This window comes from Plecotus auritus (genome assembly GCF_963455305.1).
Source record: "Plecotus auritus genome assembly, chromosome: 2".
Taxonomy (NCBI): domain Eukaryota; kingdom Metazoa; phylum Chordata; class Mammalia; order Chiroptera; family Vespertilionidae; genus Plecotus; species Plecotus auritus.
The window spans coordinates 62258462-62285873 of record NC_137771.1 but is presented as its reverse complement, the minus strand read 5'-3'; the positions used below and the strand labels follow the sequence as shown (position 1 = coordinate 62285873).

Genomic DNA, 27412 nt, shown 5'->3' with positions numbered 1-27412 from the left:
TCAATCCTTCCCATAGAAACCTCCAATAAGCACGGGTTATATAGATTGTGTTACATGTTGTATGGCAACTCACCAGCCTAACTTTCCATACTAATGACTAATTCTGGAGATGAGGCAACACAACTAGGAATGAATCAGGTTTTAACTCCACTCTGTGTGTGTGTGTACGTGTGTGTATGTGCTTGCACATACACAGGTAAACAGCTATATAGACGTCTCAACAGAATTCTATGCAAGAAGACTGACAGCAAATTCAGAAGAAAAATATTTTCCTATCTAGCTAAAAAATAGTAAATCATCAAATGGGGGGATTCTTTCTCTTGCCAATAACGCATAATATTCTTTTACCTACCCCAAAATATCAATTTTATAAATTATTGTTTTAATAATCTTCCAGTATAATTTGCTGATAAAAGTCATCACCACTTAATGACAGGCACAGTTAGTCATCACCCATATTGATGACATGAGAAATTTAAAAATACAAAAAGGCTCCACAGATTACAGGAATGCACAGTTTGCATTCCAGTCATCAACCTGCTCAATTGGATCACATCCGCCTGAGCTTAGCAGCTTAAAATTCATTCCACAGCTGGCAATGCTGACATGGATATGATAAGACAGAAGCACAGAAACACCACTCTGAAGTAACCTAACTGAACCACACATGTTCTGACCCTTTTTGTCCTCCCTGGAGCTTTTGCTACCTGGCAAATGCAACTCTAAAACTGCACTTGTATCTCCAGATCTTTGCTGTTAGCCAAGCAGAAACCTATTTCTCCCAGGGACTGGCAGCCAGAGAGGTGTTCTCTGAAGAAGACTTCTAAATGAGTGTGTGAGCTGAACTCTTACTGAACTGAATTAATTATTAATGATGCAGATGGAGCTGTCCAAATGATAAGAATAGCTCCTGAGGTGTCATGATCCGAGCTTTCATTAAACCATTTCAGGCATACTAGTGGTTTCCCACTGCTCATTACTTGCAAGCACTTTTCTCATAGACATAACTCTAGTGGCCTGTAGGCGAGACACTCAATAGAAACATAGAAGTAGGAAGTTTTATCTTCCATAGCATGTTATTTTTCTTCATAGAACATTATGAAAGATGTACACTTGTTTAATATTACTAAGTTAAACGGTTTCAATTCAGAAAAATTCAAAATGAAAAACTTGTTATAAGAATACTCCTTAGGCAGTGGAGGGTGGGTAGAGAGAGATTAATCGGGGGAACTTATGTGCATTTTTGCATAGCCCATGGATACAGACAATAGTGTGGTGAAGGCCTGGGGACGGTGGGTATGGGGTGGAGGGGGTCAATGGGGAAACAAAGGGGACATCTGTAATACTTTCAACAATAAAGATAAATCTTAAAAAAGAGTACTCCTTAAAAATGTAGAAGATACTATATAATTTATATTACTAAGATTTGTGTCTAAATTGCCTTTTAAAGGTCCTGTATTACCAGAAGAATATATGCAGGTAAATCTATTAATATTCAACAAACCGGTATTAAACAATAGTATCATATCTCAATTTAGGTTGCATGCAAGATAAGGTTTTACACTCTATTCCACTCTTGTCTCTGTGCTGGGACGATTAGAGGGCAAAGCAATTGCAAGAGAAGAATCACTCTCAGGATCTTTAACTGTGATTGCTACCTGCTGTTTTGTTTTGTTTTAAGTTGGGAACACTGTTCCCCAAAGCCCTTCACATCTCAACTTAAATGATTTGGTAGAGGATAATAATGACACTGTAAATGGGCAATATAATAAAATGTCCTTTACCTTTTCTTACTGAAAACTGAGTATATGTGAACATTAACTCCTTCTGCCAAGTGAAACCATTTTTATTGTTCTAAAGTCAGTATTTATCTTTAGAGATGGAAAATAAATAAAATTGCAATACAAAAGAATTAAACACATAAAGACCAAATATCCCTAAAATGGTCTTTAAAAATGTCCAAAATATCAATATATTTGGTCAAAGGCTAAGGGGGAAAAAAAGAAGCATGTGTCTTTAAGGACTGTATCCTTTCATGTTAGCTATTTGTCTTATAACTCAACCTAGGCTTAGGCTGTGTTAACATAAGTAAACCAAGAACGAAAACTGGGACAAGCATCTGGATTGAATAATTCCAACGAGAAATCAGCTTTCCCAGCAACACTTTTCCTGGTCTGATTCATACAGGCATTCATCTCAAGTTTTCATTTGGCTTTGTATAATTGTGTTAAAAATTCATTTTAGTGACAAACGTACATACACTTAAAGTAGATTTAAATTTCCTTGAATAACTAAAATTTTTCTCAACTTTATGAAACACTAGTTAACCATAGAACTATCCTAAGAAGCTCATTTGTGTCACTTTTTAAAGAAAAAGAGTGCTTAAACAGTAATAAAAAGATATAGGCAATATTTAAACTTGTTTATGTTTCCTTTTCAATCTTATAATGGTTAATAACACCTATTTCTAACAAATTAAGGATATAACTGAGTGAAGAAGTTTTAAATACTGAAATCCAAATATATTAGTTACATTCTTTTATTTTTACTATATTTCAAATATTTGACTAACAATAATGTAAGAAGTTTAAAAAATACCTTAATGTCACTATACTTATATCAAATTTATTTTAAAATACAAGTTATTTGGTATTTTAAGTCTTAGAAAAGTAACTTTATTTTCTAATGAAGCTAAATTTGATTTATTATTCACTCATTAATCTAAGCTTAAAATATATTTTTGACAATCATATACTTTACAAAGTGGTCCCCTCAATATTTCAAGTACCCACCTGGCACTATACATAGTTATTACAATATTATTGACTATATTCCCTCTGCTGTACTTTACATCCCTGTGACTATTTTGTTACTACCAATTTGTAGTTCTTAATCCCTTCACCTTTTTCACCCCCAAAGTGCCTCCATTCTGAAACTGATACAAAATAATATTGAATGCAAACTGTAATTGAAAAATAAATAAAATAAAAAACTACCCTAAAAAGAACTCAGGATATGGACATTTACTTGAAAGTACTAAATTACTGTGTGAAAATTAAGATAGTAAATATTAAGCTAATTTTCTCTCACTTTCATAAAACATTCATTTAATTCATAAATGCCATATAGGCTTGGTACAACACTAATATTATAGATTTTGGAGACAGAACTTCCTGAATTAAAACTCTTAGCAAAAACACCCCACTACTTAAAAATAAAATGTGCTATAGGTATCAGTTATTCCTTTATAATTATCAATCTAGTTTCAAACCATGCAATCTTAATATGTTTTATATGTGAGTAGATTTTCAAAGATTATGACATGACATTTTTTATCAAACTAAATTAAAAATAAGAAAAAGTACTTTTTACAGGAGAGACTACTAATTAGTAAGTGTATAAACTCTCAATAATGGTCTAATATTTAAAATATACTATATAATTTTATCCCATATGCTAGATGGGTTTATAATGCTTGAAGGCATAGATAAATAACAATAAAACAAAGTATCCCCTTTTCAATAGCACTGCTAAAGTAGCAAGCCAAAAATGAAGGGAAAGTAGGGTCTGCTTACCAGAATAATGAAAGTAACAGGTCCAATGAAACTCCATATAAAATAGTTATCAACATGAAGCCAGCAACTATTATGGAAAGAAAAATAATGGAATAAGTAGCTTCAATGGATACTCAACATGACAAGGAAAATATAAATTTTAAAATACAATAAAACTGCATTTACATTTGCCTTTGAAAATTCATTTATCATGGGCAAGAACAATTTTATTAATTCTAGGCTGAGTTTCAGTTGAAAAATAGCAATATATTTACTTCAAAATACTGGTTTTCATTTCAGGTTTTAAATTCAATAAAGACATAGTTATGTTTGTATAAGGGAATAATAAACCCCACCACACCCCAATCCCTAATTCTTAAGATCACTGACTTTACTAAGAAAAACTTGAAACTCAATATTCCAAATTGTCTCATCATTTTAAAGCTATCTTCAATTTTTGCCTTTCAGATCTATATGTGAGCTAAAGTGCTTAATCCTAGGAAACATAATAGACAAAAAATGCGTATGTTTGTTGCAAAACTGCATAGCATAAATAAAATACCTCACCTGGGAATGGATAAATATTTGGGGGAAAAATTCAAAGCATAGACTCATACAGTATTAGAGTAAATGACGCATAAACTTATTAAGACAGATTTTACTTAGTGGTTCATTTTTCACATAACACTGAATCCCCACTGAATTTCTTTTATTTGTCTTTCATCATCTGTACAGTCAAAAAAGCTATCTTTAGTCCAAAGAATCTTTATATAACTAATCTTATCAAAGGAAAAAATAAACAGAATTAGAAGGCAAATTCATGCCTCTAGCAAATAAAGTCCTTAGAAACATGGCTATGTCCTACTTTCTGTCACTTTCCATAAATATCTATATTTTTATAAATGAAAGACAGTGACTTATTATAATCCTTTCAAACTGCCTGATAAAATATTATCAAAGTAAAACATATGGGAAGGAATGTGCTACTGTCACAATTCAGAATGAGAGTTAGCTGGAGGGCTGGCTGCACAAAGAGAACTAATGAAGCATTAGCTTAAAACTGAGTAGTTAGACCTGTCAGATGCTTTAAGTTCAGAAGGATTTTCACTTAATATCTTTCTAAGGCCAAAAAGTTATTTACTTTTTCAATTTGTTTCAGGTCAATCTTTTGTATTAAAAAAGAAAGTCCATAATTTAGAATCTGCCTCACCAGAGTACAAATCCTCTGAACCTAGAAAATTACAAAAGACTTGATTGTAATTTGCACACGGCATGCCCATTCTCTTCCAATAAAGCTTTCAGAGGCTATTTTAGTCTGTCAGGGAACCTCACTGACAGCTAACAGGCTTTAAAAAATTATTCACTTGAAAAACACTCAGGTCGCTTGCAATTACTTACCCTTTTTCTGTTCCATAGCTCTTATAGTCAATAGCAGCTGAAACTCCAACCACTGTGGCAGGAAACAAGTAACCAGCAACATAGTAATATTTCTTCCTTGAATATTCACTTTCAAAAACTTCAACTAACATTAGATAGAGCTGCACACCTTCTAAGCACATCCAGGCAAAAGCAGCCAAAAAGAAAAAGTGTAGAAGTCCTGCAAATATTGAGCATGCAATCTATAAAAGAAAAGAAAAAAAAAACACACAAAGAACACATCAATGTAAACAGCCCACTTCAGAACTGTAAAACAGTCAGTCACTGATGGTGCTCACTACTATCTTTAAAAATACATCATTATTTAAATACTGCTTCTTTAAAACATTTTTTTTTCAAAAATGGGAATGAGTTACAAACACTGCTAAATTTGGAAAGTGTAATTAATGCTTATAGTATAATGCCAGGTGTGCTAGAAATTTCACCACTCTAAAGCATTATGATTTGTAGTGAAATTTTTAAAAAATTAAAGAAATAAAAAAGCATCTTAATTTCTCTTCTAGAATTATCCATGATTAACTCTTAATACTCTACTTGCAGATGATCTGTTTCATTATAGAACAATTGTTTCCAAATGTACTATTTCTATTTTTTTCTATTCCAGAATTTAAAAATTTTGCTTTAATGACAAATACCCCAGCTCTAATTACCTAACATTACTTTCCTGTCATATGTAAAGGATTCTTAAATTCAGCCCAGTGCAGATGAAAAATTAACTAATTATTAAGTTCTGTTCATAACAGAAAAGTCATAATGAATAAAGTGCTCAGAATATAAAGAAATGATCACTGGTCAGAATAACTATGTGAGAAAATTAAAATGGTAAAAACAGAATCTTTCCATTTCAGTATCCCAGCATTCTTCTAATCAAATTGTGTCTTAGTAACAAACCCAGAAAAATGTCAACTGTACTTTAATATGAGGAATGAATGAACTCATAATTTTACTTAATGATTGGGCTGCCTTTTAATTTACTACAAATTATCCTTCAATTGTGCCATGTCAATTAGACTGTTAACAAGGTCAAATATTAATATCAGCATACAAGGATGAGGGGATTCACACTTGTCATCATAATTTTCAGAGATTCAAGGTCAATAAACCTACAGGGGTGCTTACCATGTAGTCTGTCTTATCAATGCCTATTAGAAAAATAAATTCAGCAATGAAAAGGTTGATACAAAGATTCTTGTGAATTGTATTCCGGTCACTCTGGAGACCACGGAAAAAGCAGAAGGTGAAAATGCAGATAGCCAGGCAAACAAGGGAAATGACAATTCCCACCCAGGTGATGACTGTCAGGAGTAATTCGTGAACTCCATCTTTGTACTGAAAATAAAAACATAAAAAAAGTTAATATTCCTTATTACATCAACTCAAGGTGAGATAGTTTTCACATGTGATAGCTCATCTTTTAATACTAAACCCTCTGAACACTCATGTGTGCTCAAACAGGGCTCAATACTAAAAAGAAATATTGATCATACAACACATTCAATATTATCAATATTTATATCCAAAGATGACCTATGAAAGTGGAAGAATTTACTAGAAAGTAATCCAATTATTTCAAAATGACTGAAATTATTACCTAAATAAACATAGAAAATATAAAATAATAAAGAACATTTAGTTATGATAAAAAATAATTGGTATTTAAATAAACTTCCCAGCTAACATATGAGTCAAATTTTAAGTTTTAACTTTCTCTTTGGGTTTTTATATTATACTAGAGGCCCAATGCCCGAAATTTGTGCAAGAGTAGGCCTTCCTTCCCACCGCCGCCAGCACCGGCTTCCCTCTGGCACCCAAGACCCAGGCTTCCCTCCGGCCTCAGCAGGCACCCGGGACCAGGGCTTCCCTTGGAGCCCCAGCTTCGTCCAGAAGTTCATCCTGAAGGATGTCCGGTCTAATTAGCATATTATGCTTTTATTATTATAGATTTTATACTAAGACACATGTACACAACAGTTCTGAGAGCTTTCATGCTATGTTTCTTAAAACATTTTTATCTTCTGGCTATTTTTTTCTTAATCACATAAAGAAATACTAAGGAACATTCCAGAAACCATTCTGACCTTTCAAAATCTGCAGTTTTCAAGTGAGCAAAATGATTAGGAAAGTTAAAAGTTGTGAAATAAGATTCGAACATTCAAGAGGAGGAGAGTATGAACTTTAGAGCCCTCTCTCTTTAGTATGACCTACTTCAATCCCTGATCACCTCTGCCCAAAGGAGGAAAACTCAGAATAAGTCCGTAAAGCACATGATTTTGAGAAGTAACAATATAGTGCCAAGGCTTCCTAAAATATATGGCCAGTGTAGAAACAATAAGAAATCCACATTACTCTGTTTACTTTTTAGTTACGATTAGCACCCAAAGAAGGGATTGTCACAGAAGCTGTTTTGAATCTCTGAGGTTTTTCTCTGCTACTAATTAAAATACTTACTACAATTTCCCTGTGGGCCATAAGAATTGCAAAATTGGTTAGGTGGCTGCATGCACACGTTGTACGAGTTTTATTAGTGTCAACCAGCTTGCAGCCCTGGGTAGACCAATATCCCATCATAGTTCTCTCTGAGTAGTTCCAGAAGGAGCAGTTTGCATTGAAGTAATTGTCAGGCTGGGAAATAAAGTGACAAGATAAAATTAGGATTTTTACACTCTAACATGGCAATAGCAATTGTTTAATATGTGTAAAAGGTAATTTAGATTAAACTTTGTAAGTTTCAGACTATAAAATTTTTCATCAGCAAAATTGTAGGCTATGCTATGCAAGGCAGATATCTAACGTAAGAGGAGCTTTATAGCCCGAAACACTCTAAAGTGTACCCTAAATTACCAAAGACCCATTTTACACAATTACAATTTCCATCTTATGATTTTATATATTGATCACACATTAGAACCATTTCTTTTCCTTTTTTGACAAAATCAGACCCATGGATTTTTTCTAAGAAAACTCTGTAAGGACCAAGTGTTTTAAAATCCATTTCCCATGTAGGGCTCATGTTTGTTCTCAGTGACACGTTTGCAATGTCAGGATTCTTAGAAGACTGAATCAAATGCAGCAGATATAAGACATGAATAGCCACACACGGTTATTTTTCTTTGCCAATTCTGGAGGTCCACTGGGTTATCTGTGGGCACATATTCACTCTATGTATAACAACAGCCCAAATTCTTCAGTCTTCCAACACAGTGTAATTCTTTAACTACCAACTTGCATTCTAAGGCATATCTCTTCCATTCTAGACTTGATAGTATCCGGGCTTGATAACAATTGGGTCAAATATGATCAGAAAAACCAAAAAGAGATCCGCCACACTAAAAAGGCAAAGTCCTGTCAGTTAACAGTGGGCTCTCCTGCTGCTAAGGTAAGAGTTGATTTTCATTCTAAACAAATTATAGTCATTTACATTTTCCTGTTGATTACTGTATTATCTTTCATTAAAAATACATTTAAGTTGTAATAATCACTGAACCTCATTTAATTTTATGTTCACAGACTTAAATAAACTTTCCTTCTGACCTAGTCTAACATTTGAAATTCTAAAGGCAAGATCCATTCTTTCCACTCCGTCATCTCCCCATTCCCCTTCTCCCCATCCCCAGCATGTCAGCTTTGCTTTCCTTCCTCACTGGTTTTCTAACCTTCTGCGACTTCATTAACATACATAACTTACATCAATGTGTGGCAGGGTAAAAAGCACAGGATCTGTCAAGTACACTCGACTGGATTCTTTATTGATTGAAACCGAAATGACGTGGGAATTCACTGCAATGGTGCTATTACGACCAATAAAGTCAGCACCCAGTTTTATGGTTGCATTTTCTGTACTAAGGAACTGTCCCAGGCTCCGGTAAATGATGAACACCAACTTTGCAAGTCCTAGGAAAGTAAAAACAGTCACATGACTTACAGGAAACACACTTATGAATAAAAAATAAAAAAAATAGATACATTAAAATAAGAATAAAATGAAAAAAATCCTTATGGAAAATCTTTATTTTGATTGAGTTCATTGGGAAACAGTAAGACATTATTTTAAATCTGCTGTTAAATGTTAAGGTGTATTTGTTGTATCAGGAGTCAAATACTCAGCCTTTTATACCTAACAGGTTTAAGTGAACAAAAAAACAAAACAAAACAAAAAAACCCTGTCAATTTTAAAGACGGTTCTATCTTACCATTCCTGCTGTTCTGTTTGACAGTGTTTGCAGAGAGCTGGATTGAGCTGCCTGCTCCTTTAATGCCCAGAGGAAATTTGAAGTCCTGAACCTGTCCTTCTGTACTGAGAACAGCAACTTCCAGGACTGCGTGAGGCAAAGGAAAAAAGGAGGAGTAGTAAGGAGGCATTCTTTAAACTACAAAGACCAAATGATAATTACATGAAAACCACTGTTTCTTTTTATCTACTTCAAAACTTTACTGTTAGAGCTCAACAAAATATGAACCAAATTACTCAAAGAAGTTCTTATGCCTTGACTACTCTGAAAAATTTCATATAATCATTTTGATGTATTTCATATATTTCGTATAAGCATTTTCTTTCAGGTTTATATTTTTTGTCATGAATTAATTCCAGACTTTTAGCCTATGAATATGAATAGTATATGAATTCATAATACAAAACTTTCAGTGTTGTATTTAAATGATTAAACAAAAATGTTTCAAAATGATATATTGGCTTTTTATGTTAAAAAACTTTTCAATGGTTATTTGCTTATCAAGGGTAAAACTATGAAGTATAAATTTGAATGTCTTTATTGCATGTACTAGTATACATCTATTTACACGTATAAGATATATTTTAATACAGAAGACTCCACAGGTCAGTTTTGCAGTAATAGATTTTTCTCTAATTTCTAAAAGTGGTAAGACCAGCTAAGTTTACTTATGAGAAAATGTCTGACATGATATTAAAACTCCCCATTAATTTTCACAGTAACTATCAATCTGTACATATTTAAGTCGGGCAAAATAGGCACTATATGTCAAATCTGGCCTAACACCTGCTTTTGGAAATAAAGTTTTATTGGAACACAGCCATGTTTACATTTTGTCTTATGGCTGCTTTGGTGCTACAATGCCAGTTAAATATTTGCAACTTGGACCACATGGACTGAAAAGCCTAAAATATATACTATTTGGGCTTTCACAGTAAAAGTTTGTCAACTAAGGGTAACACATACTCTAAATAATTCAATAAATAAAGTTCATATATATTTTTCTGAAGTACACCCTCTCTAATGGTGTATATGTCCTTGCATAGTTATTTCTATACTTAGATAAACACGTATGTACACATACAACGATGCATTTACTTCCTTTCTTTTTACAAAATGGGCTTATGCCATTATAGAGTAACTCTTGAATACTAATTTTTTACTTTTTATCTGTCACAACTTTGTTTTGTAAAATACATATAGATTTATTTGTAAATATAAAATTATAATGCTGGGAGATTTTTATAAGCTATCAGACCACATGTCAAACATCTAAAATACAAGTTTATAATGAGAGTTATATAATTCCTAGAAGTCTATCAGCTGAAGAGGTTGGCTGAGATACTTATTTTATTGATCCATGCTTAGAAAGATTAAGCTGATGAGCAGGTGAATGGTCTCTCTTCATATCAGATTCCATGTAGGTAGAGGATTAAGTGGGAAAGAAGAGTGATAAAAATATGCATCTAATATATAACTCGCTTTTCCTTTCACTGAAATGCACTCTATTATTCTCAAAACAAGAAGGAAGACAGGATGAAAAAAGGAAATGCTCTTGAGTTTCATGAAATGTTCCAAATACAGATATATATGTACAGAGTTAATTTCATTCAACAAATATTTACTTATTAAAGTTTAAAAATTAAGTATATAGATGCAAAAGTATTTAGTAAGTTTATACATACTTTAAGTACAACATCCTGAACGAACTGAGTTTAACTCAAAAAGTCTTCCAGAAATTAATGCATTAGAAAATATATTAATGGCCTGACTGGAGGGGCTCAGTGGTTGAGCATTGACCTATGAACCAGGAGGTCATGGCTGGATTCCCAGGTAGGGCACATGCCCCGGTTGCGGGCTCGAACCCCAGTGGGGGACGTGCCGGAGGCAGCCAATCAATGATTCACACCATTGATGTTTCTGTCTCTCTGTCCCTCGCCCTTCCTCTCTGAAATCAATAAAAATATATTTTAAAAAAGAAAATATAGTAATGTATTTACCAAATTAAGATAAAGCAGAAAAAATTAAACTAATTCTAATACTCATTCAATATAAAAAATCTTTACAAAATAATGGGAATGAAAAAAAATTTCTTGCTCAGATAAAGGTTTTAGTATCAGATAATGGGTACCTTTCTAAACTTAGAGCAAACATGGTGAAAAACTCTGGAAGCATTCCTTTTAAAGTCAGGACGATCCCTATCACAGGTTTTATTTAGCACTGTACTAAAGGAAGAGTTAATGCAGCAATTCAAGAAAAACAAAAGCTATAAAGACTGGAAGGAAAAAGCAAAGTGTTATTATTTACAGAAAACATAATTAACAACATAGTAATCTTGAAGGAGACTCCATATAGTCTGAAAAGTAAAAGAATTTGGCAAGGCTGCAATCAGCAAAATTAACTATGTTCCTATAGACCAAGTAACAATTAGAATATGTAATTTTAGAAGAATTAAAGTTAATAAAATTTTATCTTAATTACAATAAAAATAAATAATGTAGTTCCCAAGGAATAAACCTAATAAGAGAAAAGTACAAGATATTCATAGGAAAAAACACAGAACTTTATTAAAAGATCTAATAACAAATGAAGTATTTTTTATGGTCTTACTTGGGAGAACACAATAAATTTGTGACACTTCTTTTAAAATCAATCTATAAACCGAAGTCTAATTCTAATAAAAATTCCAACAAGATTTTTTTGAGTACCAATAACTTGACAATCTGATTTTAAATTTCACATGGGGGAGCCATGCCAAAAGCAGGCAAGGCAATTAACTCCTCACAGAACAGAACTGAAAGAACTCACCAGATAGTAATATTATTGAAACAAAACCAAAGCAGCAACACCTAACACATACTCCTAACATGGACATAAACTTGATATATGACTGAGATATCATTACAAACCAATAGGGAAAAGAATGGATTATGCAACTACAAATACAAGTATTGAACAACTGATTATCCACAAGGAGAACATAATCAAATTAGTTACCTCCCACATACATAAACAAAAGTCAATTTCAGGTGGATTAAAAGCATAATTGTAAAAGAGGAAAGTTTTATAATTTCCAAAAAAAATACAAGATCTTTATAACTGTAAAGTAGAGAAGATTTTCTTGAGCAAAACACCAAAAAAGAAAATACTTCTTAAAAAGATATCAGAAGCACAACCTTAAAAAATAGACTGATAAATTTTACTTCACTATTCTGTAAAACAAAAGAAGTCATAAACAAAGTAAAAAAGAGAAGGCATAAATAAAAAATACATATTTGCAAACTATATAATTCTCAAAGAATTAGTGTCCAGAATGCATTATCCACAGAGAAATAGGTATATAGGAAAAAGTTGTAGACAACAATTTTACTGGAGAAAAAACGAAAAAACCCAATAAATGCATTAAGTAGTCAAAGAACTGCAAATTAAAATAATGTGATCAGGTCAAACCTATTAAAATGACAAAGATTATGTCAGTAATAAAGTGTTAACAAAGACAGTGGCTGGGAATAATGGTATTACAGGTGAGAATGTAAAATGGTAAAACTATATTGGAAAGCAATTTGGCAGTATTTAGTAAAGTTGAAGATGGGCATGCTCTAAGACTCAAAAATTCTATTTCTAAGTATATATGTACGTATATGCCTGGAAGGCATACATATGAACAAGAAGACACAAAAACTTTCACTGCAGTTTTCTTACAGTACCAGGAAAAACACATAAGCTACTGAAGTACCTATCACTGGCACAATTAAATAATAGTGAGGTCTTCTTAGGTCAGATGAATGCACTAGAGATGCATGTATTAACCTGCATAAACATGAAAATTATCATAGTAGAGAAAAATTACTCAATTACATTTGTAGTGTGAAATCTTAACTTGAGAAACAAAAAGTATCTGTTACATGTACATTTCCCATAGAGCAACCTTTTTTATAAAAAAAAGCTTACCAATGTTAACAAGTAATTTAAAGATAATGGTTACTCCCTTCTTGATCTGATCAAGAAGGAGGAGACCCAGAATTGTTTATAATATCATCTACTTCTGTATGCTTGAAATAATATATGCTTTGTTCAGTAGATCTCCTGAAATTGAATCCACTTGATTCATAGGTGAGCCACCCAGAGCCTCACTCACAACAAATGCTGTAGATAGGATTTTAATGTATTTCTCTGTCCTATTTTTCAAATTCATCACAGTATTGACTGGAATGAGAGGAGAAGGGGAGAAAAGTAAGAGAGCATATAGGGAGAACTACCGCGTCTGCCAGGAGACCCATCACATTGTAGGCTCCGTCACCCTGAGTCCAGGGTAAACATAACTTGGAGCCCACAGAAGGTGACAGGGAGCAGCGCCCAAGCCCAGCCTGCAATGGTGACGCAGCATGATGAGTATAACCCTTTGTTGCTGTGAGCTGCTGTGAGCTGCTGTGACTCTGGGGGTTTTGTTACTGCAATGTAACTAAGCTTAAACTGACATAAAATCATGCTGGCTGCTAAGCTCATTGGGAGAATAAATGATAGTGAATTTTATAATGGATAATACTTAAACACCTAATCAATGGCAAGATACAAAGACAAGCAAACATGTGCCTCTTGAACAGGATTCAACAGAAAGTTCTGGGGGAGAGAGGGGAGATAAGACTTAAATCTGACCTGATCGACCTGATCAAGCCTCCTGATATAATTTTCAGTATATATCATTCATGATAAAGTGATATCAGAAGGATGAAATAAGCCAAGTCCAGAATGTGGGGTATTTTACAGAACAAATTACCCGCTCAATTTCTTGAACAAAAATGAAAATGGTTTAAAAAAATAACTGTATGGATAAATGGCTTTTAATTAAAAGAGACTAAATCATTGTATCAATCAAATGTCTGACATGAACTTATAAAAAATTAAGTTATTAAGTATTAACAAATTTATAAGAATCAAGTAAAATTTAAGACGTTTGTTATCTTTTGAAGCTATTTTTGTTAAATTTTAAATTATGAAAATGACATTGTTTTCTTTAAAAAAAGTACAGGATATTTACCAAAATATTTACAGTAATAATAATATGATGTTAAAATTTGCTTTAAAATAATAACAATGACAAGAAGAATAAGTGAAACAGGATTAGCTTAGATGTTGAATTAAAAACTGCTTCTCTCAAGGTATTATTAAAAAAATTCTTTTAAAATCACATACTGAGGGAAAACATTCAGAGTATATACACTTGACAAAAGATTTGTATCAAGAATATATAAAGAATCTTTGTAACTTATTACTAAAAAGACCAACAATCTAATTAAAAATTAGCAAAATACATGAACAGACACTTCACAAAAAGATATATGAAAGGCCAATAAGCGCACCTGAAAAGTTGAAGTTATCAATAAAACGTAACTTAGCAATCAAACAAATGCAAAATAATACCAAAATGAGATGCCACCAGACTAAAATTAAAAAGACATTTGAGAAGACAATCCTAAATGTTGGTGAAAATGTGGGGCAACTGGAACTCTCGCTGTTAAGAGTAAAAAACGGTACAATGACTTGGGAAAAGAGCAGCTTTAATAAAATTGTAGTCAAAAAGTGGAAATTACTTAAGTGTCTAATAAGTGAGTAAATATACAACTAGTGGTATGTCCTAATGATGAAATACTACTCGGCAATGAAAAGGATGGAATTACTGTTGCTCACACCAACATGGGTGAATCTCAAAAACATTATTCTGAGTAAAATAAGATCAAAATCATATATTAGAGGATTCCATTCAACTAAAGGTCCAGAAAAAGCAAAACTAAACTATAGTGACAGAAAACAGATCAGTGGTTGTCTGGAGCTGGGGATACCAGGAGACTGACTGGAAAAGAGCATAAAGAACCCTTTTGAGGTGGTAGAAATGTTGGCCATGCTGTTAGTTAGGTGGGTGTGCATTTGTTAAAACTCATTGAACTGTACAGCTATTCTTATTGTATATAAGATAAGATATAACTCAAAGGTGACTTTTAAAAGCTATACCAGATATAATTATAGCAGATATAATTATACCATTTTTATAAAGTCATACATAAGGGTAAACCATACAATAAAGTATATTAAGGACTGAAGGAGAAATCACCAAGGAGAAAAAACAAATTGTCTTAATAACCAAAAACTTTGTAACTACATTCTAAATTTAGGTAAGGGCATCAAGAGAGTGAGAACATAAAAGGATAATGGGCCATTTTAGTCCTCTGTCTAAAATGAGAATAAGTTGAATGTATACCTCATACTAACTCATGTATAATATTTGTCACAAAATTCTTTTTATCTTAGAAATAAAGACATACTATATTAGAATATGTAAAATGACTTTCACAGTGATAATAACTTGGGTAATCAATATATGTATACAGTAAGTTCAGGGCATTGTTTTTGAGAAGTCAAACATGTGTATTACATTCTATAAGAATCTCCACCCATAATGTTCCTTTTTTAAATAAAAACAATTTTTTAAGTATAAAGCACACTCCTTTAGAACTCTAAAAAACATAGGTAGTGGGAAAAATATATACCTAAACACTGAAATTTTCAGACTATGTCTCAAATTGAGATAAAACTATCTGGGACATATAATAAGAGTTATCTGCATTATACGAGGTTAATGGGAGCATAAACTATCGACCTGACCTGTCAGATTTTCTGGCACTCTTGAGAGGAGCATAAGAAGGAAATTTTAGTTTTGGGTTTTTTCTTTTTGTTTGAAATACAGCCTTTAAAAGACTTAGAAAAAACAAATTGATGTCATAACATTTTCCATGACTCATCCTCTAAGATGATCAAGTCTACACTCCTTTATCCCTACAAGTACATCACTGGAAACATTTGAGAAGACTCATTTAAGGTATATCTTAGGAATTTCATTAGACTAGTAAATAAATTAACCTCAGAAATAATAAAAGCTTTGGACAGGGGAGCTTTATTCACTCTGTATTACTAAGGCTATGGTAGGTACCATTTTCCTTATGATTGGTTTCCCAGATCATGTTAGGCCAAATTATTTTGACTTCATTTAATTTGAAGTTACTGGGTTATTTGTCACTCTAAAATGTCACAGTAAATAAAAACATGATTTTAATATTACTTTCTCTATAGAAACTCGTTTATTTAAATCTATTTGAAGTTTTGAATTGAAATCCATGTTTCACAATCTGATTAATGTCTATTTCTTCTATATACTTTACATTTCTACATTTTCTAATATAAAGTCCCATGATTTAGGCAGACACAATTAGGTAATAAGATATGGCATCCCAGATAGCAAAACTTCATTCAATATCTACTGTTCCAGATATATACTCCTTTGGTGAAAGATGTCTATGATGCCTTCTGTTTTTTTTGTGTTTTGTTTTGTTTTGTTTTTTAATATATTTATGCTTGGAAAACTTTTTTACTTTATTTACTAAGGGATATTATAAAACTTTATCTAACTCAAACCCACTGAATGAGCAACACTTAAATTTATGTTACTGTACTTCTTTCAAGTATCACAAGTTAATTCCTGCCTCTTGTTGCCAGCCTTCAAATTCTAAATCATGCTTCAAAACTATCCGCAGCTATTTTGCCATCTATGAAGCATGGATATTCTACTGTATGGAAGATGTAGCTCACTGATCACATTTTCACCTAAAGGCAGTTGTGTTTAATATAAACATTTGGTTCAAATTGTTTGCCTAAAATATTTGACTGGGAGAACACATTCCAGAAAGTAATTTAAATTCATCAGGAACATAATATATGAAATGGAAAAGCGTTTGCCACAGTTCCATAGCAAGCACTTCCATTACTTAAGCAATCCATATTCAGGCATTTAAGTACTCTAACACATTTTTCCTTTAATGATTTTTCAGTGGGGAATAAAAACAGTACACACACACACGACACCAACTTTTAAAAGATATAGGAAAGGTGTTGGCTTCTGAATTAAGTTTATGAAATGTGATCAATAATATCTCTTGTTAACAGACAAAAAATATTTCCACAGAAGAGACGCTGGCCACTGGGAAATAACAGATTCAGAATGGAAACATCATTATCTTAAACATCTATCTTCTAAATCAAAGATTAAGCCTGACAGCAGGTTCACTTACCAATATTTTCTGTGGGCATTGAGACTCTGGTTGGTTCTACCAGATTATCAGCCAGGACAAAAGCCCCTTCTTCCAACGTATCCAGTAACATTGTTGCAGTATGCGCTTGTTCGGAAGAATTCATGTGTTTCCACGATTCCAAAGCTTCAGGTTTCAGAAGGTTGTCCACTGTGTCAACAATTGCCTGCATCCGTTAGAAAACCATCATTCGTTTTGACTGCTTGTAGTACCAAGGTGATTTTCAATCACTGACTAGTGACAATTGTAATATTTATCTGTCATGATGATTTACTCTAATTTCAAGATGGAAGAACACCTGGACAACATATATCTGGTCAACTTGTAACATAACTATTTCAGAATAGGAATGGCTGAGGATTAGTAGACTACTATTTGATTATAAAGAGTATGTATAAAAAGATGGCTTTTCTGTTTATCTAATCATCTCAGTTGTTGAAAAGAAATACAGCCAGAGTCAGCTCTTAACCTGAGGTATTCCTCTTACATGCATAGCCACTCCTATTTATAACCTCAAGGCTGGAATGTTCTAAAGAGCAAACACTGATGCCTCTGGAGTAGCCTAATAGTTAGGTTTGGAAAGTAAGACATATTATTTTTTGGAACATGAACTCAAATTTAATAACTAAAACTGTGCCTTATAATAAATCTGTTTGTTACCACTGGGACAAAAAAACAAGATGACTTCAAAATCTGTAAATTATCTGTGAACATAATTCATTCTTCTAATTCGCTGTCCAGCTAAAAAAACACTTGAGAGTATACCTAAATTCATAAACAAGGATGTGTTTTGAAAAGAATCAATAAAGCAATCAAAATATGTAAAGCCTATATACTAATAATATAATGGAAACAGAAAGGCAGAATAAATCCTTCATAAGCATCCAATTGTAAATATTTACATATGTAGGTTTCACTTATTGTTACACAAAATAACATTAAATAAAAATATAACCCAGTCAGTTAAGCAACTGAAGGTGGGCTTTTGTACTGATAGTTCCAGTAGCTCTACACTAACTATGGCTTGGATAGCTGAAATCACTAAGTTTATTTATTCTACCCTATTTACCTAGTCCTAATGTGTCATTAGGCCATATCTAAACTGTTTTGATCTACTGGCAATCACAGATGGGAAAAGAACATAGATTGTACAAAGAACAACACCAAAAATTGCTAGTTTGAGGTGCTATCTTAAAATGAGCAGGGGGAAATGTTTGAGGCTACTGTCAGAGCAAGATTAATTAGCTTAATCCATCTTAATATCCTCGTTCTGTCTGCCTTGTGAGCCACCACAACCTTCCTGGCAGGTGAAGATACTTCCAAGGGACGTCAAAGGCTTTTTTCTTTCTCTAATGGGAGACAGAATACTCAAAATGCTCACATTGATACTGCTGCAGCCATTAACTAGAGTGGAACAGAAATTGGTCTGCTGAGGCCAGATTCATTAGTCACCAGAAATACAGACTGAAGCCTCTACTAATCTAAGTTACAAATAAATCCTCCGCCACAAAGCAGGAAACCGCTTCATTTATTTGCATAGAGTAAGTCCGCTTCTGATCGACAATTTAAGGCATTTTATTAGTCTTATCTGAACAGAGAAAGTTCATTTGTGACATGCTGAAAATGACACTGGCCAGAAATTAAGGTCATGCTGAAATTTACTATGTATACACTGATGGCATGGCTTTATGAATCTGAAACACTCCTTATTTATTACCATTAGTACTTTTCTCATGGAATCAAAATGATCATTAATCTAATCATATTCCTGAAGTAGTCTCTCCCTGCCAAAGAAAAAAAGCTATTTTCTTCCCACTGAAATGTATGTCCTGGGCAACATCCCAATTATTACATTTCACACATTAACTAATACCTTTAAGGTGAACTGAAACTTCAGTATGACAAATTCCATACTCTTTAGCAGTTATTTCTTTGTCCCCGTTAAAAAGGCTAAAGAGGGACTTTCAGAATATTACTACCTAAAAACAGACTTTCCCACCACCTTTTCTTATAAAGTTTGAAGATCCCACAATGTCTATTAGTAACTAGTGGGATGTCATTCTTTTTTTCTAGACCTTGCCAAAAAATAGAAGCCACAGCTTCAAATAACCTCTGTTCTACAAAACTTGTAAGTTCTTTGTTTTGTTGTCACATATATAAGAATTAGGTTTGACTTATTAGTGATATGGTCATTAGATAAGCAAGATTAGAAAGTAACTCCCCCCCAAAAAAGAACATTTAAAATTCAGAATGAAACAAAAATGCAATATGGTATTATTATTTTGACCTATCACACAGAACTAGCATGGCATAATTCTACTGTTAGCCTCACTCAGCATGTTTCCTATTACTTGGATTTACCCGGGAGAAAAACTGGCTGGAACAGACAAGTATTCTCAGCCAAACGGTGGCTTTCTGTTCAGATCAGCCTGAGAAAAACCAACATACAACACATATCGATAGCACAGTCACATTATTCATATTTCATTTCTAGTAACCCTTCCCAATATCAACCTGGTTCTAGAAATGACCCAAAAAAATTTCAGGACAAAGCCTATTTTATTGAAGAGTATAGCACAGATAAGAAAGCAGTGACTTTTCATGCACATACATTATGACTATACAGTCTTTGATAGGATAAACTGCCAAGACTATATCATAGCTGTGTTACTACGCAAGTTGTTTTTTTAATCCACAGAGATGACAACCAGAAACAAGGAGACTATATAATTAGTTTCCAATTCAGAGGGTATTTCATTAAAATTCTTGTACATTTGGATGAACTGGAAAAACAGCAAAAAATATTAAAAAAATGATTTGCTTATTCTGAGAGTAATATACCTGTGAAAAGCCAACATTTGTACAGCTGATATGGGGCACATTATATAATTATCAAAGACTGAAATACATTGGATCATGCAGCATGATAAAGCGTGGCAGGTAGCTGGAGGAGGGAGAAAGCAGGGTGACAGCACAGGAGAGATACCTTAAGGTAAGCCCTGCATGTCTTCTCTCGTTTTTGGAGCTTTTTAGTAAAAGAAAAGAAAATCAGAGGTTAGATTTTAACTGTTGAAAACGAGGAAAGAAGAAATCCTCAAAAATTTAGCTGGTGCTCCTGAGCTCAGATTTTATTGGCACCTGAGACTTCTGGATTCCATGGGTCTGCGCTGACTGCCAAAATTGTGCACTTACAGGTTTTTACTGTAAGTTTCTAAGTACACTAATCCAAAGTATCCTGATAAAACTAGGGACAAAATATGTGGTCAAAAGGAAAAAAAATGACTGTTTTTTTTCACCCTATAAAACCATGTTAGCCACAGATTGTGGATTCATATGAATCTCATCGAAACACTTATTTTATAGTATGGTTAAAATAACCATTACATTTTTGGCATAGTATGAAAAATTAATAGTACTATTACACTTTACTCCTAGAAAGGGAAAACTTGTTCTTCTTCCAAAACCTGCCATTAAGAACAGTATTTCAGTGGCTAACGTTCATCTTCCTGTCACAATTACGTTGCAACCCCAAGAGCATACAAAGTATGTGTTCTAGAACACAGTCTCTACACAGAATCTCTCCAAGCGCACTAAATGCATTCTAAAGTGAGACTACTGACCAGAGACAGGCAGGTGAAGTCTGCCAACAGCTAAGGTCACCCCTCAGATAATTAACTTTTTATTGTTGTTGTTACTGCTCCTTTCTCAACTGTCATTCTTTCTTGGGACATGAACCAAATGAGAAGTTTCGTTTTTAAGTATATGTCCAAGGGGCCAGAGGTTTGGCAATCAACTGCTATTAGAATCCAGAGCTGCCGTACACAATGCCTAACTGAACAAAACAGAAAATGCCTACTTACCTTGTTATAACTCCGTCCAGCTGAATCTTTTTCGCTAGGTTTCAGTTCCTGCAGCTGTGCATCAAGAATGTCCACCAACTGCTCCATCAATCTCACTGAAGAACTCACATCCCCAGCGAACACCGGCCCTTTGGTATGTTTAGCCAGTTCATTGGCAAGACTAGCTGCGTTTTCTCCACTTCTAATCTGAAATGCCAATTTATAGTATCTCAGTAAGATTTCTTGTTCTGTTTGTGGCTTCTTGTTCTTCTCCTGAGTATCTTTGTTGTGGTGAAAAATTTACTTACAAATGTATCAAAATCTGCAACTAATTGAGACCAATAACGTTCTCTTTATTTCAGATGATGAAAGGTTCTTAGATCCTCAACACACAAAAGAAATTCTTAACCAGACATTTAAAAGAAACAAAAGAAGGACGGTTGGAGTGGGGGGTAGGGGTGGGGGTAGGGGTAGGGGTAGGGGTGGGGGTGGGGGAAGAAAACCAGAAATCCTTTGTAAAAGTTTTCAGATAGCTCTCTCATTTCATTGCAACCATTTTAAACTGCTATTTCAAAATAATTTATTTATTCCAATGATCCAGAAATTTAAATCAGAATGTAATCAGTAGAACACTGAGGGTTATTATCTACTGCTTGCACTTAACAAAGGTAGATGGGAAAGGAGAAACTAAAATGTCACTGTATTCCACTATAATGTAAAATCTTTTTACTTATATTCTACTGTAAATATTTTTACTCATTCTATCATAATCATCTGTGATATAAACATCTGCTTGCATTCTGTGGATTCAGTTGCAAACATAATGATATTTGATTTATTAGGCCAATGCACTATTTGTCTTACAAACATCAAAAGGAGCAGAACTAACTAAATATGATTGAAATTAAGCAAGTATGTACTCATTAAAAAGCTTAACAAAGAAAACAGCATGCCTCAAAACATATGTAACTTTGAATAAATAGTTTACAGACAGAACTATGCATAATTTTTTACTTTTATACTGAACAAAGAGTCATGAAGCTGGTTTTAACATACAAAGCTAAGTTATTTATGTTAGAAGTTAAAGCCCTTAATCACCAATATGTATCATATTAAAAGGTTCCAACCAACCTTCTGAGCCAGCTGATTCACCCAGTGTGAGGTACAGTTGCTAAGATCAGGGCCCTTAGGGTTCCATGTTCCAGTGGAAGCCATGCAGAGATACGAGGCAGTTCCTACAGCAGATGCAGAAAACAACAGTGAAATTGAAACCATTTTTCTGCTTGCATTTGGGAAATCAGCTATGATGATCCTACCCTGCGTGCTAAATTTTGAATAAATGCTAATGGAAGGAGTTGACAATAATTGACAAAAAAAGTAGGGTAAAATGCGGACTATAAGCAGTAAATATAAAGTCAGCATAGAAATATCAGACATTTCCAACAAACAACAAAAAGCCCTTGATTTTCTTGGGACTCATCCAAAATGATACTTGTAATGAAAAAGACAGCTGTAAGGAATGCACACTAGAATCCATGGGCAAGATCTCAGTCTTGACCTAAAACTTTGAGGGAGAGGTAATTAAGGATCTGACCTGCAGTGATTTTTTTTTTTTTTTTTTTTGCAGTTGTCTACAGATGCTGTATTACTAAAGTAACAAGAAGAATAATGTTTGCTACTGTAAATATATCCTTCCTCAAGTAAAAATCACTTCAGTGCGATTCAGAATCTACCCAAAGTAAAATTTTAAATGTATCCATAATATTTTACAGGAAATACCTCTTGTTCCCTTGGGACATGGCCGTTCAACCATCGCTCCCCTGTGTGTCTGAGGCCACCATATCCCCCTGGCTTCTAATGCTTCGCAGAATCTCTCTGGCAGGGGAAAAATATTTGTTACAGGAGGAATTTTGGTTGTAGAAACTGCTGGAGGTGGTTTTGTCCCTTTGCTTCCTTCCTGGGATCCAGCTACAGTTGTGCTCATGGGGCCTTTCTGTGAAGTAGTGCTTGTGGTTGATACTGTGGTTTTGAACAGCTCAGCTGAAGAAGTTATTGTCACAGCTGTGGTAGGCACTATGGAAAAAAGATGAGCATGTTAATCTCAAACACACATATTCACATACAGGCACACAGGTGTGCGTGCATGCACACACAAAAGCCCACCCATTCAACTACCCCAAGACCAACAAGATGAGCATTATTGAGACATCAGTAGTAGGGAAGAAAAATAAACCTTTTCAATTATTCCAATTTATTCATATTGTTGGCTAAGTGGAGGCAGTTTAGGCCTTACCACAGATTTTACTATATGACTCTAATTGTGTTAGGTTTACTTCTCAATGATATATTTGACAATATAGTTTAAGTATAATTTCATCATAAATCATGTAACAGGAAATGGACAGTTTTATGTAAAGTTTCAAAGTACAAAGCAAATGCACTGTCACTACTAAATAACTTAGAAAAATTCTTTTTTTGTATAAATCCATACTCTATAAACAATCAAAATCAAAGTATCAACAAAAGTCTGACCAATTGCATATAAAGAGGTCAACAGAAAATTTAGTCACCCATTCTGCACCTTGCAGGGATATAAATACTGTGACATCTTTCTACCCAGCAGCCAATCTTGCTTGAGAGATTTTTGAGCATGCCTGATCAGACTCAAACAGAAGGTAAGTTTGGTATGTGGGTGCTGTTTTAGTAAGGAAACATCCAAGGCTTTAGTTTCTTTACTTTTGAAAACATAGGTATGAAAAAACAACTAGTTCTGGCAAGAGAAATGAAATCTCTCATCGAGATAACAGGTTAGATCAATTCATGCCTAATGCAAAACCAAATGTCAATGCATTCATTGTATCTTACTGACCCTTAACAGGAACTAAAGGAACAACAATCACACATTTAAAAGTAATAATTTACAAAGAAGTTTTTAAAAGGTTATTTTTTGACTTCCAGCATTACTTTCAGACTCTGAAATCCAGTAGGTTAAAAAGTTAATGGAGCTTATGTGTCCTTCACTAACTACCATTTAAATGAGTTAAACAACAATAAAAAGTCTGTCAGTAAAACTTTAATACTATCTTTTGAAATCTATTAGGTAATCACACTAAAATTTTATGAACATTTCTAGTTACTGGCTCTTATAAGGTTTTAAGATAATGCTTACATTTAAATTGTGAAGAGTACAGCAAATTAAAAATAACTATTTTTTCAAATAATCTTATAAAAATTAACTTATTTTATGCTTTCTTTATACATAAGAAACAAACTATAACATTAAAACTTATTATTACTATGTTTAGTATTTTAAGCTCTGGTCAAGAAATAGTTGTTTATACAATTCTGACACTACAGATACAGACAGCGTATGCTAAGTTTATCAGAAACACTTGTTTCTAGACCTTTAGCAGGGACAAATTTCTTGTTACCAAGAAGTTCACTACACCCTTTCTAAACCTTTCTTTTTTTCCTTCTATAACAAGACAAACTTCTTTAAACATATGTTTTGTTTCCAGGGCATAATGTATTGACCATGAGAGATGCCTGTGTACATTAGTCAAACATCAGCAGCGGCAGAAACCTATTCAAACCCGTCTATCTTTTTCTGCAAAGCACTTGCCTGACATCTTGTTAAACCTCTGTAATTTTCTTTTGATTACAATGCAGCCAGGCTTTCAGTGCTTTCTCAATTAACGTTTGTCAAAAGCATCACGGTCTTTTGCAGAAGTGTCAAATGACTGCTGCTGGATCCAATTTTAAAGGGGAGTAGAGAATCGGAGCAAAAAGAGAACAGGGCAGAGTAAAGTGGTTTCATGCTACACCATCGTATGTATCCCTCAACACTATACTAATTAGAGCATATTTCACCATTGAAATATGCATCAACAATACTACAATTAGTGATCTGAAAGATTCATAATATCCGAGTGAAGGCAGGTAATAAAATGACCTCTATTAAAATGTATATAATTTCACACAACATTCTATATCCTGTTTCCATGTGTCTTTTGATAATTTTCGTATCTTTTTACTTTTTGTTCATCAAAAGAAGTTCAAAGGGAATCAGCACATTATCAAAGGCAAATCACTTAAATATTGGGACATCGTGAAAATAAACATGAAAGTAAACTTTAAGTGGCAAAATTAAACCTTTTTGGAGGACTACTAGAATTTCTGGGATTTTTCAAGGACAAAGTTTAGCAACTTCAAGGAAAGCAATTTTTTGTAAGGTTGAAGTTAGAAATGCTGAGGCATTTCTAGAGATTAATATTTCTTTCCATAGGTGAAGACAGGGCATCAGATAATAATAAAAGCTTACACTTATTCAGCATTTATGTACCAGATACTATGCTAATCAGCCTTCAAGGATCATCAGGTCACCTTAGTTAATCCATACCACAACCCCAATGAAGTAGGACTAAGATTATCTTCCTTTTAAAGATGTGGAAACTGAGCCATAGAGAAGGTTAAACATAGAGAAGGTCACTTGTCCATACCCTTAAATGTCATGATCTTACTTTTCTAGGTAAAAGATTTTCACAGACACTGGAAAAGCATGGCACCTGCCCTTATTTTAGAGCATGTACCTGACACTGTGTTCTGTGGAAATCTCTAAAAGAAGAAAATATGTGGGAAGGATAGTATAAGATACTGGAGCAATAGACTACGAAGTTTCATACTGAAATTCATGTGGCAAGAGATTCAAAGCTCTAGATCAGCCTACAAATGATAGCAGAAAACAAGGCAAACTTCATGCCCAGCCGCTGCTGCAGAAACCTATTCAAACCCATCTACCTAATACAAACCCTAATATACAGAGCTTCATCCCAGTCATTAGGATGCCTTATCAAGCCCCTAGATCAGTGGTCGGCAAACGGCGGCTCGCGAGCCGCGGTTTGCCGCCCTGTTGACTAATGAGCTTGCCAACCACTGACCTAGACTCTCGATTCCAACAATTATAGGCTGTTGTTGTTCCTTGTGATTAAGCCCCTATCCCAGTGGTCGGCAAACTCATTAGTCAACAGAGCGGCAAACCGCAGCTCGTGAGCCGCCGTTTGCTGACCACTGCAAATGAACTGATATAGCATTCTGCCTACTGTTATCATGTGAGTACAGAAAATTAGAAACGGTGCTAATAAAATGCTAATAAACCTATTTAATAGAAACCCATGAAGATTTTGACAAGCACATATAGAATGGTTCGATTTACTACGATGGGGTCTACTAAGGACTTGCTATTTATTACTGGCTTTTTTCCTGCATGAAAAGATTTAAGGACAATACCCATTTAAGTGAAGGGAAGCATTTCCATCATCTAGGTCCAAGAACTAACCCATGATTCACTGAAGGAACTCCAGCTAGCATGAGTCTATAGCCTGGTAAGGCAAAACTATGTATTCATAACATTTACCCTATTTAATGTTTAAAAACAGCGGGCATCTTTATGAGAGCATTCATTTTCAGTGCGAAGATGTTTCAAGAAATACGCATTTTATGCTAAACACTTCCTAAAAAAATAATAAACCTAACTCTCTTGATAAAAATTTCCCCTCCTATTATTGAAGTGTCGTACTTCATAATTAGAGTAATTATTCAAGAGCTGTCAAAACCCAAGGCACAATATTTTTTGATAACATTTAGGATATCAAATTTGCAGTTAGATTATGTACATATAGAGCAATTCAAACAGAAAAGAGTTAAAATAAGAGTGAAATGGGTTTTTTTCCTAAGCCCACTTTAGGGAGGAGTAATGTGAAAGGAAAAACAGACCTAGTTTAGGTAAATGGAGCAAATGAACTATGCAGAGATCACAGAAAGCTAAAACTCAAAGAAAAGAAAAAGAGGAAAGATTTATTTAAAAACCATGATCACGGCAAGAAATAATACACGTGTACTGTGAGAAACAAAAGAGCTTGGATTTATAAATGGGAAAAAGTACTGAAGCTAATACACTATGAAGCAGTCCACAATGAAAAATGAAAGGAATGAATAATTTTACAGCACAGTGTATGCCTTGGTGACATACATTGTGGCAAATCCAGTACCTAAGACTGAATTTCAGCCAAGCCAGTCAATCACTGCTTTGTATGACAGGCAAAAGACCTGATCGCTCATTGCTCTGTCCCATCCGTTTCTCGGATCTTGCTTCTGGAAAGCTGACAGTGGCTTATTGGTTTGACCTAAATTTATGGGCCAGAACAGTTCTGCAAGGC

At 33.8% G+C, this 27412-nt stretch overlaps 1 protein-coding gene across 27 annotated transcripts in view; it reads right to left on the bottom strand.

Annotated features, from left to right (window-relative positions):
• Positions 1-27412, bottom strand: part of ADGRL2 (adhesion G protein-coupled receptor L2) — a 182093-nt gene that overhangs the window by 17773 nt on the left and 136908 nt on the right. For 18 of the 27 annotated variants that reach the window (XR_013959976.1, XM_080657026.1, XM_080657019.1 and 15 more), the window contains exons 6-16: positions 22977-23270; positions 22329-22432; positions 21219-21404; positions 20345-20383; positions 17341-17524; positions 9182-9307; positions 8677-8882; positions 7440-7613; positions 6111-6320; positions 4953-5173; positions 3576-3642 (exon numbers count right to left, since the gene is read on the bottom strand). Coding sequence is in view for 26 of the 27 variants with exons in the window: in XM_080657026.1 (XP_080513152.1) it covers positions 3576-3642; positions 4953-5173; positions 6111-6320; positions 7440-7613; positions 8677-8882; positions 9182-9307; positions 17341-17524; positions 20345-20383; positions 21219-21404; positions 22329-22432; positions 22977-23270 (1811 nt within the window). In the remaining variant the exon portion in view is untranslated. The remainder of the gene's footprint in view (positions 1-3575; positions 3643-4952; positions 5174-6110; positions 6321-7439; positions 7614-8676; positions 8883-9181; positions 9308-17340; positions 17525-20344; positions 20384-21218; positions 21405-22328; positions 22433-22976; positions 23271-27412) is intronic. The other 9 variants (XM_080657028.1, XM_080657039.1, XM_080657041.1 and 6 more) reach the window with 1 other exon arrangement.